The sequence below is a fragment of the Dendrobates tinctorius genome, unplaced genomic scaffold (genome assembly GCF_039654945.1).
Source record: "Dendrobates tinctorius isolate UK_male_01 unplaced genomic scaffold, ASM3965494v1 ptg000041l, whole genome shotgun sequence".
NCBI lineage: Eukaryota > Metazoa > Chordata > Amphibia > Anura > Dendrobatidae > Dendrobates > Dendrobates tinctorius.
Genome location: NW_027361709.1, coordinates 1,476,426 through 1,495,208, shown reverse-complemented (window position 1 = coordinate 1,495,208; position 18,783 = coordinate 1,476,426). Strand labels below are relative to the sequence as shown.

The window sequence follows — 18,783 nt, the reverse complement described above, 5'->3', positions numbered from 1 at the left end:
AATCTGATGCTATGTGGCAACCCATGGGATTTCAAGGGGTTAACCGTTAACTCCCGAGTCTAATGCATGCAGGAAGTAACAGGTGGCTCCGAGGACACGTTCGTGGACTGAACCTCTTTCCATATGTGTGTCATATGTGGTCCCAGGTGGGGGCTGAAGTGAAAGGAGCATTGTGATCCAGCTGCCGTGTGAGCTCTGTGCCGACAGCGACCAGACTGGATTTAATATAAGAGCTGAGCGTCCAGCCTATAAATCTAGGAAGGTCCTAAATACACTTTAGGCCTGTCTGCAGCAGTTATTAGCTCCTTTCTCACACTGACGGACCTGCAGTGCACTGAATTATGACACACAGCGGGGTCTTTATTGGAAGAGCTACAGGTGGGATTCTCCAGACCTCAGCCATTGTTCCAGCATGGCACAGACGCACCAGGATAAGTGTTTCACCGACAATGCCGAGATCTGTAGTAACGGTCATCATCCCTGAAAGGTGAAACTCTCTCGGAATCTCTGCAGACTATATAAGGAAAGGCCATCAATATGCAGATCCTGGAAAACTCCTTTAAAATGCTCAAGCAAGGAAATGTCTGTCTTAGGGTGAGTGCACACGGTGCGGATTCACCTGCGGATTTTTCCGCACAGATTTGCAGGTAAAACCGCAGGTAAAGTGACCTGCGGTTTTCCTGTGGATTTGCCTGCGGTTTTCCCCTGTGGTTTGACACCTGGACAATAGAACAGGTGTCAAACCGGTGCGGAATCCGCAGAAAGAATTGACATGCTGCGGATTTAAAACCGCAGCAAATCCGAGCGGAAAAATCCACAGCATGTGCACTGCGGTTTTGAAATCCCATTGGCTAACATGGTACTGTACATTGCTTGTGGATCGGCTGCGGATCCGCAGGGCCAAATCCGCTGCGGATCCGCAGCAGAATCCGCAGCGTGTGCACATACCCTTATTTTCTAGTCACAAACTTGTATAGACTAGCATAAATAAAATGTTGATTATATTGACAGAAGCGTTCACAGTCTATCGGCATCATGTATACAGGAACAGCACGGATATTGCTCAAAATAAGAAATTCAGGTTGGAGGAGACGTCCATTTATAACAAGAATGAGGTCATCGAACTGAAAACAAACAAGAAAAGGAAGGAAAAGGAAAAATGTGCAGAATAATCCACGGCCCTGCCAGCTCCTGAGCCCCACACGTCAGATAGATGGATTTTTGGTTCTTACCGTAAAATCTCTTTCTTGGAGCCTTCATTGGGGGACACAGATTACCATGGGTGTATGCTGCTGCTGCTAGGAGGCTGACACTATGCAAAACAAGAAAATTAGCTCCTCCCCGGCAGTATACACCCACCGACAGGCACCAAGCACCTCAGTTGGTGAGAAAGCAGTAGGAGAAGCAACAAGAAAACTCTAAACATATGTACTAACCCAACAAGTGTTTCAAAGACCCAACACGGTACAACTTAAACAGGGCGGGTGCTGTGTCCCCCAATGAAGGCTCCAAGAAAGAGATTTTACGGTAAGAACCAAAAATCCATCTTTCTTTATCGCCTTATTGGGGGACACAGATTACCATGGGACGTTCCAAAGCAGTCCCAAGGGCGGGAACAGCAATAAGGAACGAAAGAATAGGAAAGGCTTAGGTCGGCCGGTGTGCCACCGCCGCCTGCAGAACCTTCCTTCCAACAACTGCAACAGACGAGGTCTGGGTATGAACCCTGTAGAATCTCACAAAGGTGTGCAAGGACGACCAGGTCGCGGCCTTGCAAACTTGTAAAGCTGAAGCCTGGTGACGAACGGCCCACGAAGCCGCCACAGCCCGGGTGAAGTGAGCTCTCACTCCCGGAGGGGGCCCGTTTTTCCTGAAGTCGGTAAGCTTCCAGAATGGTCGAACGAATCCAGCGAGCGATCGTGGATTTGGAAGCCGGAAGCCCTTTCCGGTGACCTTCAGAGATGACCAGCAAGGAATCAGACTGACGAAAGGAAGAGGTCCTGGCGAGATAGACACGCAGGGCTCTAACTACATCCAGTTTGTGGAGAGACTTCTCAAACGGATGAGAGGGAGCCGGAAAAAAAGATGGGAGAATGATATCCTCATTGATATGGAAAGAGGAAACCACCTTTGGAAGAAAAGAAGGAACGGGCCTGAGGACGACCTTATCCTGATGGAGAATCAGGTAATATGCCATGACAAGGCCGCCAATTCAGAAACTCTTCTGATGGATGTAATGGCAATCAAAAAGGTGACCTTCCACGAGAGAAGGGACAAAGGAATGGCCTGGATAGGCTCGAACGGCGCCTTCTGGAGAGCGCTAAGAACGAGATTGAGATCCCACGGGTCTATCGGCGAATGATGAGGAGGAGCCACATGGGAGACCCCTTGGAGAAAGCTTCTCTACCACAGGTCAAGACCTATCTCTCTTTGGAAGAGGATAGAGAGAGCGGAAACCTGGCCCTTGAGCGTACTGAGGGACAGACCCGCTTCTAAACCAGACTGAAGAAACCCAAGGATAGATGGGATAGAAAAGGACATTGGGAAGACTTTTTTATCATCACACCAACGGAAAAAAGCCTTCCAGTACCTATGGTAGATGCGGGAAGAGGCTGGTTTCCTGGCTCTGAGCATAGTTTGAATAACCTGACTGGACAGACCTGATTCCTTCAGGATTGCGGTCTCAACGGCCATGCCGTCAAACTCAGAGACTGAGAATTCTCGTGGTAAAGGGGGCCTTGCAAGAGAAGATCCGGACGGTCTGGAAGCCTCCAGGGAGCGTCCGCGAGCATGTTCACCAGTTCCGCGTACCAAGGATGTCTCGGCCAATCTGGCACCACTAGAATAACTGGTACGCCTTCCGATCTTATCTTTTTGACCACTTGTGGGATCAAGGCAAGAGGCGGAAACAGATAAGGAAGTCGGAACTGGGACCACGGAATTACTAGGGCGTCGCAAGTGATGGTTAGAGGGTCCCTGGACCTGGCTACGAAGCGCAGAACTTTGTGGTTCATCCGAGATGCCATGAGATCGATATCCGGTGAGCCCCAGCGCTGGCATATCTGATCGAAGACTGTGGGATGAAGAGCCCATTCGCCTGACGCTAGACCTTGACTCAAAGTCGGCTGCCCAATTTTCCACCCCTGGAATGTGAACGGCTGAGATTGCCAGAACGTAACATTCCGCCCAGCGCAGTATCTTGGCCACTTCTGACATTACTTGCTTTCTGCGAGTGCCCCCCTGGTGGTTTATGTATGCCGCAGCCGTGGCGTTGTCCGACTGAATGCGGACTGGCTTGCCGACGAGGAGAGGCTGCCAGCGAAGAAGGGCCAGGAAGATTGCTTTGATCTCCAGAAGATTGATAGGCAGAAAAGACTCCTGTGGATTCAAGCAGCCTTGGGCCGCTTTCTGATGGAACACCGCTCCCCAGCCTAGAAGGCTGGCATCGGAGGTGATGACTTGCCACTGAAGCGGAAGGAAAGACCTCCCTTGTAGAACTGACGCTGGCATTGCCCACCAAGTCAGGGATTGCCTCACAGAGAGGGAGGAGAATGGGACGGTCCAAGGACAGCGTGGACTTGTCCCAGGCTGAAAGAAGGCATATCTGGAGGGGATGAAGATGAAAGTGTGCAAAGGGCACTGCTTCCATGGAAGCTACCATCTTCCCCAGAACCTTCATGCAGGACCGAAGGGGGATGGGCGCTGGCCGTTTGAGGATTTTGATTCCCTTGGAAAGAGCCGTAAATTTTTCCCTCGGGAGAAACACCCGGCCCAGGTTAGTGTCGAATTCCATGCCCAGAAAAGTCAGACGCTGCGTGGGGATCAGAATGGACTTCTTGTTGACTAGCCATCCGAGACGGCAGAGAGTGTCCAGGGTTATCTGAAGACTCTGAAGGTAGTCTTGGCGGGACGAGCCCTTGATCAAGAGATCATCCAGATAAGGGATGATGAGGATCCCCCTGGGGCGAAGGATGGCCATGACTGTCGCCATCACCTTCGTGAAAACACGGGGAGCGGAGGCTAGGCCGAAGGGGAGAGCCGTGAACTGGTAGTGATTTTCCTGAATCGCAAACCGAAGATATTTCTGATATCGCAAACAAACAGGTATGTGCAGATAGGCATTCCATATGTCCACCGAGCAGAGGAATTCTCCGGGTTCCATTGAGGCTCTCACCGACCGAAGGGACTCCATTTTGAAATGAAGAATCTTCACATGGCGATTGAGCAATTTGAGGTCCAGGATTGGGCGAAGGGAGCCGTCTTTCTTCGGGACTACGAAGAGATTTGAGTAGAACCCTGAAACCCGTTCGTTTGGGGGGATGGGAACAATCACTCCGGCGGAAAGAAGGGAGGAAATGGCCTGAAGAAACCCTGGAATCAGGGACCGCTGTCTCGGGGGTCGAGACAGTAAAAACCGTCTGTTTGGGGGGTAAGCAAATTCGATCTTGTAACCGGATGCAACGACTTTTCTGACCCAAGAGTAGTCGACAGCGGACAGCCAAGCATCGGCGAAAAGGGAAAGTCTGCCTCCCACCCTGGAAGAACTTCCAGGTGGGGGTGACCCATCACTTGGAGGAAAACCTGCCGGAACTGGCGCCTGAAGACCTCTAGATCTCCAGCGGAGAGCGGGCTTGCAAGAAGGTTTTTTTTTTTTTTTTTTTTTTCTCTTCCTGCTCCCTAGTGGTGGAAGAGCGATCTTGCGGAGCAGATCTTTCCGTGGAAGAGAAGGGACGAAAAAACCTGAACGGCCGAAAACCCTTTCTGTTAAAAAAGCGTTTTGGTCGAGACTGGGGGAGAGAAGTGCTTTTACCGCCAGTGGCATCGGAGATTATCTGATCCAGCTTGGCTCCAAAGAGCCTAGAGCCATGGAATGGCAGATTAGTAAGCGACTTTATTGAAGTAGTATCCTCATTCCACGACTTTAGCCAAAGGACTCGGCGTATAGCGACTACGTTGCTGTAAGCCATAGCTACGCACCCGGCCGAGTCCAAGGAGGCGGCCAAAAGGTATTTACCCGCATGGTTAATCTGATCTGCCAGATCTGCTAACTTGTCTTGAGAAGCTGTCGCTAAGATGTCCTTGCGAAGAATTTTAGCCAAGCGGAAATGACTTTCACCACCCAGGCGGATGCGAAAATAGGACAGAGGGAGGCGCCGGATGCCTCAAAGATTGACTTAGCCAGAGATTCAATCTGCCTGTCAGTAGGATCTTTAAGCGATGCCCCATCTGGAAGGGATAGAACCATTTTTGAGGCTATCCGTGACACTGGGGGATCCACCTCGGTAGTCTTGGTCCACTTTGTGAGCAGGTCCGCATCAAAGGGATACAGGACGTCTAAATACCTGCGGCCTGAGTAACGTAGCTCAGGGCGCTCCCAGTGTTTGGACAAGGTAGTCTCGAACTCTTTGTGATTGGGAAAAGTTCGAGATGGGGGCCTTGCTCGTTTAAAGAGCACAGAGCCTTCCTGAGGGCGAGCTTTGTCTTGCTTAATTTTAAGGGTTTGGAAGATAACCGAATGAGACTATCGACCATGTCCCGTGTTTTAGATGCGTTGTCGGCGTCTGAACTAGACCCCGATTGGGAGTCATCGCCTAGAACTCCTGCCCGATCTTTCTCTCTGAAGGCCGCGGTCAGGTGCGGACGACTCACCTTGAGAGGCGGTCGGTGCGCAGGTGGCTGTAGCTAGCTGAGGCAATCGTTCTAAGACCTGGACCAGAGACTGAGAAACTTTAGTCAAGTCAGCGACCGACTGAGACATTACCACGGTCCACTCTGGGGGAGGTGGAGTATCCTCATCCCGGGACTCGGTGTGCTCCTGAGAGGCAGACATAATGGAAGGTCTGCAGGACGGACAGAAGGGGGATGACTGACATGAAGCCCACTTCTTATTACAGCACGCACAAGCGTAGTGGGTAGCTGTGGGCCTGAAGCTGAGACCCCTTGAAGGGTTGGGCCTAAGTAACCTGCGTTGAATGGCCAGACGAGTTAGGGGGAAAAAATGCGGAGAGGAGCTAATTTGAGCCGCAGAGCCTACCGAGATTCAGGCGAGCAGAGAAAGCCGACGTGTCCCCCACGCAACACAGGAAGAGAAAAGACGACCAGGAACTACTGTATAAAGGAAGCGGCGGGCGGAGCTTAGTAGCTGAGCCGCGATTGGATAAGGGCAGCAAGGAGGGCGCGGGGAGAAGGGGGCTGGCTAGGCAAAAGAGAAAGGAGCCCTGTGATAGGATAGGAAAGGCGCGCAGGAAAGCGCGCTCAGGATAAGAAAACGCGCTGAAAACAGCTGAAACGAAAGTGAAAGTGAAACTGATGCCGCCGCAGCCCGGTGCCTGATAACTACTCGGGACAATAAAAAACGCCGATATTACGGTACAATGCCCGCAGATTCCCTTGAAATCCCTGCCCAGGCTGTGAATTGTTCTGTGCCCCCCTGAATATAGATAGGAAGGCGCGCGGCTGATGAGAGCGGTGCGCGGCAGGCAGGGGAGAGAGGTGGGAGATTCAAACAGGGAAGCCTGTAGCTGTTACTGCCGATGGGATTCTCTGGTAACACTGCGGGGCTGGAGGGATCGTACAGGCACTTACCTGACGTCCCTGAAGAGGATGATCACAGGGGCCCACGAGCATAAGGCAAGCCGCTGGGAAATGTCCTCTGTACCCGCATCCTGCAGAAGACGGCGTTAACCTCTTGTTGGATGAGGAGGATGCACTACTTGCGATCGCCGTCTTCCTCTCAGCCCTGTCCCGAGAGAGGGGTGAGGAGGGGGATTTGGCAAGGACCAGCCACCTGTCCACATCCCATAGCACCAGAAGGTGATAGGGAAAAAGTCCTGCCAGCGTACTGAGAGTTGCGATGTGGGGTACGCCACACTGCTCGCTCAGCCGCCTGATATGGGAAAGCAGGGTGAAACTTACACCCTGTTTCCCGACTTGAATCTGAAAGACAAAAGACAAAGAATTAAAAACGTTCCACTAGAAAACCTAAGGGAAAAAAGTTAACTGCGGATCTGGGGAGATCCCGGTCCGCCTCCTACAGACACTAAGCACAAACTGAGGTGCTTGGTGCCTGTCGGTGGGTGTATACTGCCGGGGAGGAGCTAATTTTCTTGTTTTGCATAGTGTCAGCCTCCTAGCAGCAGCAGCATACACCCATGGTAATCTGTGTCCCCCAATAAGGCGATAAAGAAAACACAGCTATATATAATTATAAAGCCGAGACATATTCTGCAGCACGGGATACAAAAAGATACTCACCCAAAAAGGACGGGGTTTTGTCAATGAAAATGGATCAGACAGGTTAGAATATACCCGTGTGACCCTATTGTTCCTTTGGAAGGCAAACAAGTTATTTTGGGGAATTAGATGACTCCTTTAAGCAACAAGTTTATCAATGGATAAATTACTTGTGTCAGGAGTCAGTCGAGCCCTTAGAAAATAAAGCGCATGCAGGGAAGATTTACAGAAGTTGCACTGAATGGATCTGAGCCTGGGAATGACCCCCATATGGTGGACGTACCTCAATACTGTTGATCAGTTCTAGGTAGCGAAGATCTCTTATGCGGATAAAAGCCTGGAAAAAAAACAGAAAAAAAAAATGAGAGGACCTCTCAATAATCTGGAAATAACTCATGAACAAATCTAAATATATATATACACACACACACGGTTATGAAAGGAGTTTACAACTGACATGGAGTTAAAGTTTCCAGTATTCCCATTATTGCAAGTGACGGCAAATCACTAGGTTATAGATGACTTGGGCTTGGGCAACGCTATTGCTGTCTGCCGAGATCGCTATTTGCCGCTGCCACATCATATCATGATGAAGGCGGATGGGGACTTAATGCAACCTCAAGCAACCTGCAAAAAATCACCACTGTTTATGACTTGCCTGTCACGGAGCCCTGTGGGTTGCAATGCTACCCCATTTATCTGCATTATGATGCAATGTGGCAGTGGCACGTAACAATCTTTAGCTTCGAGACCTCAAGCCTAAATGATCACTGGGGGTCTGACTGGAGAATTCTGAAGGGGCACAACACTGCATTTCCCTAGAGTGACGATCCAGACTACCTGGCTCTGCAGGTAACTGTAGTCGTCCATATTGACTTGCATGAGGCTGAGCAGCAGTGAAGGGACCTGAGAACGTCCTTAGGAACAACAATGCTCCAAGTCCCTTCATTCTTAAAACCAATGTCAGTCCCAGCGTTCAGACCCCCACGATTATAGCACTGGAATAAACTAGCAATGTGCCATCACTTACTGAGATGGAAATACCCCGATGATTCACATTTACGCGAAAGTGGCCTATCCCAGCCTTACAGATACAGATGATACTAATAACAGATTTGCAGCACATTAGTGTCCTCTGATCTGCACCAAAGAATTGTCATTATACAAACTACATTAAAATTGGAGCAATGAGTCAAAAAGAAATGAACACGGATCACAGTAATGACATCATAGTGACTGACGACTGAACGTAATTGGCGTTAGAGGTGAGTGAGGTCAGACGAGCCGCCTGGTATCTGGAAGTGATGGTGCATGTAAGAACCAAAAGGCGTCTTCAGTTGTCAGAAGGGTATATAACCTCTTCATACACATGTACGCTGTGGGAGAGGATGATACGCCTCTGACACCTCGAGTGCTGTCCTACCATCGTCTAGTGCTGTAATTCATCATATCTGATCTGTTAGCAGAATCGGCCAGCATTGAGGTGCAGTTTAGTCTGTACAGCCGCACTCTTTAGTGATTTTACCAAAGTTTGTTTTGGTGTCAGCAGTTTTACATCCGAGCCCCAGACAGGATGGCCCTGTGAATTACAGGACGTGGCCGGGACCTTCCTCTTGGGAACACACAGCAAACAAACAGATGAGGTCAGACAAAGCAACAAAGCATCAGGAAGCAGCTTGTCACCTTCTTAGAGGTCTCAAAATCCAGCCCTTCCAAAGCTTCCATGGCCAACTCCCTCCAGTCCAGATCGGTGACCCCCAGACAGGCAATCTGATAGGCTTCCCGGAACATCTTTCTTTCCAGGTACTGATACATTGGAGTAGACTGCAAGGAAAGACACAAGAGAAGTCAGGGTCACATCGAATGATCCAACACAGCGCACGATTATCTGAGACCCTGCTTACTCTTCCAGCCCGTTACTGGGCGCCACATAGTCTGGACCCCTGACTTACTGGCATTGTGCAAGTCCTATGCACCCAAATATCTGCACTGATTTTTTTTCTCATTATGTTTACCGATCTGATTGATTTATTTTAAATTTTGATACATCAGACATTTCTGGTACCAAATATGTCTTTTGTATTGTTTTTATTTTGAATGGGGCAAAAGGGGGGTGATTTGAACTTTTATGGGTTTTTTATATTTTTGAAAACATTTTTTTTCCCCTTTCCTTTTACTTGTTTTAAGGTCGGGATCATACATGCGAGGAATACGGCCGAGTATCGCATGTTAATACCGGCACTGCTGCTCGGTAGCGGAGCGTGTGGCAACATAGCAATACATGGAGCCGCACGCTCCGCTCCTCAGTGCCGGGTATTAACATGCGAGACTCGGCCGTATTCCTCGTATGTGTGATCCCGGCCTAATAGTTCCCTTAGGACACTTGAAGATGCAATCATCTGATTGCCTGTACTACTCATAGTAGGGTTTCAGCACTGCTATGTGCAGCAGTAATCATCATCTCCTATGAACACTGGTCACGGGCTGTCATATCAACCCATCAGCGCCCTGTGATTACGTGACAGGGGCGCCAATGGGTGTATCTTGTGATACATTTCTGGTTCGCACCAGTTATATGCCACTGTCAGAGATTGACAGCAGCATTTAACAGGTTACCAGCCAGGGACAGATCGTGAATCTACCTGCGGCTATAAGATGCACATGACAGCTGATCAAATCAGATATCAAATGCAGGGATAGATTCAGGCTCAGTGCTGGAGCCCACATCAAATCCAGGGACAGGACCTTGGACGTATCTATACGTCTAAGGCCGTGAAGGGGTTAAAAGCATCCGTTGGGGATATCAGTCAGGAAATCCTTCCAGTATATAACCTCTGATGTACTCGAACTGCTCACCTACCTTGCAATGATGACTGCCTGCACTGACACCACTTGGGCAAGGCATGACCTTGCAGCATACAGTGATGACACATATACCCGTCCCTTAGGGCATCGCAGATTACCAGTCTCACCTGAGGCACATCGACAGAAGACATGGAGTAGACGTGCAGACAGAAGATTTTGGAGCCGTTGTACCCCACCACAAAGCCCTGAAGCTTCTGCTGATGTACAGGGAAGTTACTGGCTTTGATGTTGAGGTATCCTCCTCCAGAAAAGCACAACATGTCCTCGCACTGCGTGTTCCAGGCTACACTGTTAGCGTTGGGCTCCTACATGGACAGAGATGTCACATAAACATCTGGCTATTGTAAGCAGCTCACATTTGACATTCCCGTCATTTTGTATCCATTATAAAATCTCAATGAGCCCCGATAATCTACAGTCCTGACCTGAAACAACAGCTCCTTGGTCGTGATGTCATACACCAGACACGTGTTGTTCTCATCCACCACGGCGAGTTTGTTGCGGCTGGCGCTCATGTCCAAGCAGCGGACGGATGTTGCCTGTTTCAGTAACGTGATGGCAAAGAGATTGTCCACGAAGATCTTCAGGATCTGATTAGAGACAGAAAGCGTTACACAAATGGTTAATCACGACTATAACAGAAGGTGATGGTGCTGGGAAATAATCTGAAAGCAAAAGATCAACGCCGACTGTAGGAGTAAATAATGGAGGCCCGTATCTACCAAATCGTTGCAAAAAAAGGAAAGTACATTTGTAAAAACATGAAGCAGTCATGCAGCGCCATCCAGTGGTTATTGAGTATTAGAACCTTACAACGACTTTGTACAAGAAGTTAATGTTGTCACAGGAAACTTTTGATAACCTGCAGGTTGTTCCCCAATCTCTTGCAATGTGTAACATTTAAGCAAATCCCACAAAAAATTTCTGCTTAAACCCTTCTCTAAGACTAGGTTAACATTACGTTAGGGCCAAACGAGCCCAAAATTGTCTTTTTGTGGTGTATTTTTGCCATCGCGCTAACCGAATTTGGCTGCGATAGGTCATTATGCGTCTGCCTGCGTTTGCAATAGAGTTCTATGACAGAACGAACGCTTCCGTTCACTGTGCGTTTGCCGTACCGAACCCGAAAACGTGGTAGTCCGTGTTGGAAGGTACGTCACAAACGGACCATTGCAAATGCATGCCGATTTTGACATGCGTTAGGATTCGTTACACTAATGGAAGTCTATGGGTGCGTTAACATGTCCGTTACATTGCGTTAGTGCTGCTTACAAACGGATCCGTTAAATGGATTGCCCTAACGCAATGTGAACTTAGCCTAAGGAGAATGTACTTGTAAGTCTCACGTCGAGTGTGTGTGTGCACAACAGTATACATGGCTGTGGTATACAGCTGGAATCGGCCACTAACAGCAGCAAATGGAGAGAGCACCGATCACTGCTGTTTAACCATCTAGATGCTGCTGTCAATCTCTGACAGCAACAATAAAAAGGTTCTAATAAGCGTGGGCATCTAATCAGACTCCCATTATCCCCCCTGCAACACAATCAAGGGGTGCTATCAGGTTGCCAATGAAGCCGGGGACCATAACCCTATCTTTGTATCCATTTATGGCCGGGATTCATAGGAGATCTTTAGTTTCAGGATATGATATGATACTGTAGCATTGCAGTATATAGAACAATTACAGGCTCAAGTCATCTATGAGAACTACAAAAAAAGAAAAGAGTAATCATCTATCCTGCAGATAATTTATAGCTTGCTGATTAGGCTGGAGCTGACGCCCGGACCCCCATCACTCCTCTGAGTCTGGAGCTGTAGTGAGACTATATAACCAGTTCTCCAGTCTTAGGATCGGTAGTTGCACATGTTCACTACGGACCCATGCACACAGAAGATTATGGCCCCTTTATTCTCGAGATTGGTGGGAGTATCAGTGGCAGGTTCATACATTTATCGTTTGTCTGGTCAGTAGGTCCTAAATGTTTTTTGGAGAATCCCTTTAAGCATTCATAGCAACCAAACAGATAATACCTGTCCATTTTTCAGTCCCACTAACAAGCCTTCCCGTCCTGCAGGGCCTCCGATCACCTTTATGTACCGGATTAAAGATTCCATCATCCACTCTCGCTCCTTCACACCCTTGAAGGATAAACACTGCAAACGCTTCTCCTGTGATAATAGAGAGAAACAAAAATGCATAAAATCTACACAACCTCCAATATACACTAACAGTAAAGATCGGTAACATAAATGATTCAAGAGACATGTGAGAAGATATAGCACTAACATACTAGGCAGACCACACAGTCCAGTGTTTTTGGAGGATGTTGTTACTCACCTGGCACAGGATAACATGCTGGGAACAAACCACAAGCAAATTACATTCAAACTTTTTGATAATTTTTTCTTTCACCCGGTAATGCATGTCGGCGGCATCTTCGGAGTATAACTCATAGATCAGGATCTTCTCGGGCATCTGAATGGCCAGCCGGTTCTTATAGATGGCAATCTTCTTCACCAGCTCCCGGCATTTAATCCGCACTGGATGAGAGCACAAATCACCATGACTATCCATGATCAAGGCTCCGAGCATCTAAGCGGCAGGTGCATAAACTATACATACAGTATATACGTGTATATTCAGGACTGTGCTTTACCTTTCTGCTCAGTAATGAGATGCTGGACTATAACATCGGTCATGCAGTCCCTGAAGGCGTATCTGTCTTTATAGAGTCCGTGCACCGTACTGAAGATCAGCTGGTAGAAAGCAAGAGTACCATCCTGACATCCAATGACCTGGAACATAACACACAAATATTGGGCTTATTACCATGGCACACTCCTACTCAGAATCTGACATATTGCATTACTGTGTCTTACCACATAGTTTGAGTCAGGTTTAACTTTGCATGTCCACACCCAGGAGTTCTGCTCCCCGATAGTACCCAGCCGTACCCCGTCCTTTGTGAACAGAGACACCTGCCTGTCGGATCCGCTCAGGACGATATATTCACCTTTAGAGAAGTAGCTGACGCAGCAGGGATCGCAGCCCAGAGATCTGTCCTTCCCAACCTACAACACATAAGAATAGAGCAAATGCTAATGGAAGATGATGACGGTCTTGGAAAACAAGTACAGGACAATGGGCCCTAAAAGCTGCCAGATTATCAAATGTTTTGTACCTGTTTGCCGCTAAGCTGATAAAAGGATAACTTCTGCCCCCAGTCTGCCACCGCCAAGATGTCGTTGTGCTCGTCTCTAATGAGAAACACTTGGATCATTTAGACGTGCTGCGACCTACTGATTACATTACACCAGCACAAGGGCAGCGATCGGAAATACTCACTTTGAAGGATTCCAGAAGATAGACCAGATCGGTGACAGAGATCCTCCAGGTCGCTCGATTTTCACTTTCTCCTCGCCATTCTTGTTCCTTATGCTTACGACACCATTGAACATCCCCAGAGCGAGATACTGTCCGTCATTTGTCCAGCTTGTAATAAAGCAAAGATGCGGAGTTATAACAGATCGTTGTGTGTGGCGGGGCTCAGAATAAAGTACCAGGTGGGCTACAATAAACGGCGCTGAATGGACTACCATGTACAGTGACACAACCATATTGAAGTGAGCCTCCGAATATATAGAAAACCATTGTAGGTCAGGAGTGTGCACTACCGGCATTTTTTTAAGTAGCTCATCGCAGAGACTGCTTCTAATTGGCAGCACAGATCGTGCATGTTGTCCTGCGCTGCCCTATCTAGTAGGAAGCCGGCACTGGAGAATCACGTCACATCCTACAGTGCTGGAGCCACACTGAATACAGAAACCCCTACACATGAGATGAAAGAAGCCCAAAGCCACCGATTCCCATGGGACTGGATGCCCATCTGACGTGTATGGGGGAGAAAAGGATCAGGCAGCTGAAATTTCAACACCTCATCATGTTCTTGTCAGGGGAGATAATCCACTACCACATAAGGGTGGCTGTGATTTTCTCCACTCTCCCATTGAAAACACACAAGTCGAGCTGAGAGTTCATGGGGATGAAGAATCAGTCTCTCATGTGTGTGAGCAGTCTTAAGACCCCCAGCAACTAACTCTCCGGCTCCTCTATACACAGGAGAGAGAGCTGCTGTCACACTCCTCCGGCAGCAGCTTATCTCTTGGTGCAGAATCTTTATCACACCCTTGCACTATAATCATAGGTACATTTTAAGGGGAATGTCATAAAAAAGATTAAAAAAAACCTGCTTAGCATGTCGTAAAAAAAAAAAAGTCGTAATCATCTCCGCAATTTGCTGCATCCCCTGTTCTGGTGGTTCCTGGTGCCTCATCGGTCAGTATAATTCCCAGTAGCTGATCACATGCTATATTGAAGTGACCACTGCAGCTAATCACTGGTTGGCTGCAGAGGCCACGAGGATAGATGATGCATGAAGTCTCTGTACATCCATGCAGCTAATGACGTGGCCAGAAAATCATGATCAGCTGTAGATACTGATCGTGACCAGTGAGGAACTGGGAAGCAATGGTCCGGAGCATCCGGGGGATCGGGCGACATGTAACATCAGAATGACTTACTTTTTTTATTTTACAATATTCCAAGCTATTATCATTTTTTAAGGCAGGACAACCACCTTAATAACCTGAGGACAAGTTACCTGCAGCAGGTGATCTTACTGCTCACTTTATGCTTGGAAACCGACTTCTGCTCTGGAGACCAAAGTCCTAATAAAAAAAAACAAAAAGAAAACTATTTTTTCTGTCTTTCCACGGTTAGAAGAGGTTTTCTTTCTACTGCTGAAATAACCGGATAATGTCAGAAAGAACAAAGCTGAATTCTACCTGCACCTCTCTGACCAGACCTAGCACTGATGGCTGGATTGATATGGGATGCCGGCAGGTCCCACTCTAGCTCCTCCGGCATTATACCTACATTTTATTTATACCAGTAATGTAAATTTTATGTACATGTACCCGTTATAGAGGCCAAGCAATGATGTGACTGTAGAGGGACTCACCAAAATCATTCGAGGAGCAGGACGCCAGCTGGTGGGTGACCGGGTTGTAGGATACGCACTGGATGGAGTCATTGTGCCTGAAGAGAGCAAACACATAAGAACCGCACCGAGGAAACAGACAGACGCACAACATGTCTACAAGATGTTACATTGTGAAATTCTAACACAAACTTCCTATAAAACGTAGGGTAATAAGGTTTTTTCCTGACTTTAATGCCGATTTAATATCCTAGGGAAGCAGATAGCATTGAACACAGCCCCCGATGCCACCATCCTGCCTGTGAGTCTCTGACTACATCGCGCCTGCAGTGCCGAGCCGCAGTCTGCACAACGAATAGACTAGAGAAGCAAGGAGGGAAAATGGGGGCGAGGTGAGAAGTTTTGAGGCACTGTGGGAGGATGTGGGAACATCAAAATGTGGGGACGAAGGGGCTGTTGAGAGCTGCAGGGCTTTCCAACAGTGGGGGCATCTATTCTATTATTTCTAAACACTGTTTTTCGGTGATTACTTTGTATCTCCGTTCATACTGCACCCACACACACATGGTACATTATTTGAAAGGTAAACTTGCCCCCTTCAGCAAGAAAATAGCCAAACAAACCACACATTCACGATTTGATCGCAAAATACAGTTTAAACATTAATTTTCATAAACCTGCACTAAGGAAAAATGACCTGGCTACGTCGATGGTGCCGTCAGGAACGATTTGGATTTCTGGATCACGGAGTGAACTACTTATACGATGGACTACTTGCTAGAGATGGGGTGCACCTTACGAAGACTGGAAAGCATGTATTTGGAAGTCGCCTTGCTACACTTGTAAGGAGAGCTTTAAACTAGAACAACATGGGAAGGGAAGCAAAAGACCAGAAAAAGCCATACACCTGACAAATGCTATTGAGAACTCTGCTATTAGAAGTGGAAAGGAAGAACAAAGACGAAAGAATCTAATTAATAAAAACATTGGAGAAAGAGAAACCAATCACAAACTAAAATGTTTCTATACTAATGCACAAAGCATGGGCAACAAACAAGGAGAATTGGAACTACTAACACAGGAAAAGAAATATGATGTCATTGGAATCACTGAAACTTGGTGGGACAATACACATGATTGGAATACAAGACTAGAAGGATACAACTTATTTGCAAGAAACAGACTTGATAAACGAGGAGGGGGTGTCGCATTGTATGTTAGAAACGCGTATATCTGCACAGAGATTGAAGCTTCAGAGACTGGGAGTTCTGTGGAAACTGTTTGGGTAAGAATACAAGGACAGAACAATGGAAAGGACACCATTGTAGGCATTTACTACAGGCCGCCTGTGCAAGCTGAAGATATGGATGAACTCTTTATGCATCAAATGGCCAAGTTCTCCAAAAAATATGACATAGTTGTCATGGGAGATTTCAACTATCCAGACATTTGTTGGGAATCTCTCTCAGGCAAAACTAACAGGTCAAGGAAATTCTTATCCTCTCTTGCTGACAACTTTATCTTCCAAAAGGTAGGGGAGAAAACAAGGGGAACTGCTACCTTGGATCTAATCCTTATAAACAGGGAGGAAATGGTTGAGGAGGTAAAAGTGGCTGGGACCCTAGGAGGTAGCGACCATGCTATTTTAGAATTTTGGATAACTAGAGGCGGAAGACCTGTGAAGACTCAGACGTCAAGGTTAGATTTCAGAAAGGCAGATTTTAAGGGATTCAGAAAGAGAATTGGAGGGATCCAATGGCTGGATATCCTTAAAGACAAAAATGTCCAGGAAGGATGGGAAATCTTGAAAAATGAAATTCTCAAAGCACAGTTGTTAACAATTCCGAAAAGAGGGAAGAATAGGAAGCAGTTAAGGAAACCAGGATGGATGAACACAGAACTTAAGCACATGCTAAAAAGGAAGAAAAAAATGTTTATAAAATGGAAAGAGGGAGGCATATCTAAAGAAGAATATAATGCTGTCTGCAGAACCTGCAGGGCACAAATCAGATTATCTAAAGCTGAAAATGAATTGAGGCTTGCAAGAGATGTCAAAAGCAATAATAAAGGATTTTGGGGATATGTCAAAAGTAAAAGAAAAGTCAAAGATGCTATAGGATTTTTACAGGATGAAAATGATGAAATGGTAAGACAGGATGTTGAGAAGGCTGAACTTTTAAATTCCTATTTTGCATCTGTTTTCTCTCAGAAAGGAAATGTAACATCAACTGTTATTCACTGTCCTATTAAGGGAATAGAAGAATCCAGGATATCTATAAACTGAAAGATAGTGAGGAAACACTTAGCTAACCTAAATTAATTCAAGTCTCCAGGTCCAGATGAATTACACCCCAGAGTACTGAAGGAGATAGCAGAAGAAATTTTCGAACCCCTCTCCATAATCTTTGAAAATTCTTGGAGAACAGGAGAAGTGCCAGAAGACTGGAGAAGAGCAAATGTTGTTCCTATCTTCAAAAAGGGGAAGAAGGTGGACCCAGGCAACTATAGGCCGGTGAGTCTGACTTCTATACCAGGAAAGATCTTTGAACAAATTATTAAACAACATGTATGTCAGTACCTGGATAAGAATGAAGTGATTAAACTGAGTCAGCATGGGTTTGTAACTAATAAGTCATGTCAGACTAACTTAATTTCCTTCTATGATGGTATCACTGATTGGGTGGATCAAGGAAATGCTGTAGATATAGTATATCTTGACTTCAGCAAAGCATTTGACAAAGTCTCTCATACAATCCTTATTGAAAAAATGACTAAGTATGGAATGGACAAGGCAACTGTTAGGTGGATTCATAACTGGCTTAGTGATCGGACACAAAGAGTGGTTGTAAATGGCTGCACATCCAGTTGGAAGAATGTCTCAAGTGGGGTACCACAGGGCTCTGTCCTGGGCCCTGTATTGTTCAACATCTTTATCAACGATTTAGATGAAGGAATTGAGGGTAAACTGATTAAATTTGCTGATGACACAAAGCTAGGAGGGATAGCTAATACTAGAGAAGAGAGAGAGAGGATTCAAAAAGATTTAAATAAACTGGAGCAGTGGGCAGCAACTAACAGAATGGTTTTTAACAGGGAGAAATGCAAAGTACTACATCTGGGCAATAAAAATGAAAAAAGCATATATAGAATGGGAGGAATAGGGCTAAGTGACAGCACATGTGAAAAAGACTTGGGTATACTAATAGATAACAGACTGAATATGAGTCAACAGTGTGATGCAGCAGCAAAAAAGGCAAATGCAATTCTAGGATGTATTAACAGAAGCATACAGTCTAGATCACGTGAAGTCATTATTTCCCTCTACTCCTCTTTGGTCAGACCTCATCTGGAATATTGTGTCCAGTTTTGGGCACCACATTTTAAAAAAGACATCAACAAACTGGAGCAAGTTCAGAAAAGAGCGACCAGAATGGTGACCGGTCTGCAAACCCTGTCTTATGAGGAAAGGTTGCAGGATTTGGGAATGTTTAGTTTGCAAAAGAGAAGACTGAGAGGAGACTTAATAGCCGTCTACAAATATCTAAAGGGCTGTCACATTGTAGAAGGATCAACTTTATTCTCATTTGCACAAGGAAAGACTAGAAGCAATGGGATGAAACTGAATGGGAGGAGACACAGATTAGATATTAGAAAAAACTTTTTGACAGTTAGAGTGATCAAT

General features: G+C 46.6%; 1 protein-coding gene across 2 annotated transcripts in view; it reads right to left on the bottom strand.

Moving 5' to 3' along the window:
* The window catches only part of IFT122 (intraflagellar transport 122), a 90,781-nt gene that overhangs the window by 43,539 nt on the left and 28,459 nt on the right, over positions 1–18,783 (bottom strand). Inside the window, exons 5-16 of one of the 2 annotated variants that reach the window (XM_073574958.1) lie at positions 15,123–15,199; positions 14,763–14,829; positions 13,448–13,594; positions 13,284–13,359; positions 12,982–13,173; positions 12,759–12,897; positions 12,440–12,642; positions 12,133–12,270; positions 10,524–10,688; positions 10,206–10,403; positions 8,917–9,057; positions 7,517–7,570 (exon numbers count right to left, since the gene is read on the bottom strand). In XM_073574958.1, coding sequence (XP_073431059.1) covers positions 7,517–7,570; positions 8,917–9,057; positions 10,206–10,403; positions 10,524–10,688; positions 12,133–12,270; positions 12,440–12,642; positions 12,759–12,897; positions 12,982–13,173; positions 13,284–13,359; positions 13,448–13,594; positions 14,763–14,829; positions 15,123–15,199 — 1,597 coding nt within the window. The remainder of the gene's footprint in view (positions 1–7,516; positions 7,571–8,916; positions 9,058–10,205; positions 10,404–10,523; positions 10,689–12,132; positions 12,271–12,439; positions 12,643–12,758; positions 12,898–12,981; positions 13,174–13,283; positions 13,360–13,447; positions 13,595–14,762; positions 14,830–15,122; positions 15,200–18,783) is intronic. The other variant, XM_073574959.1, reaches the window with a different exon arrangement.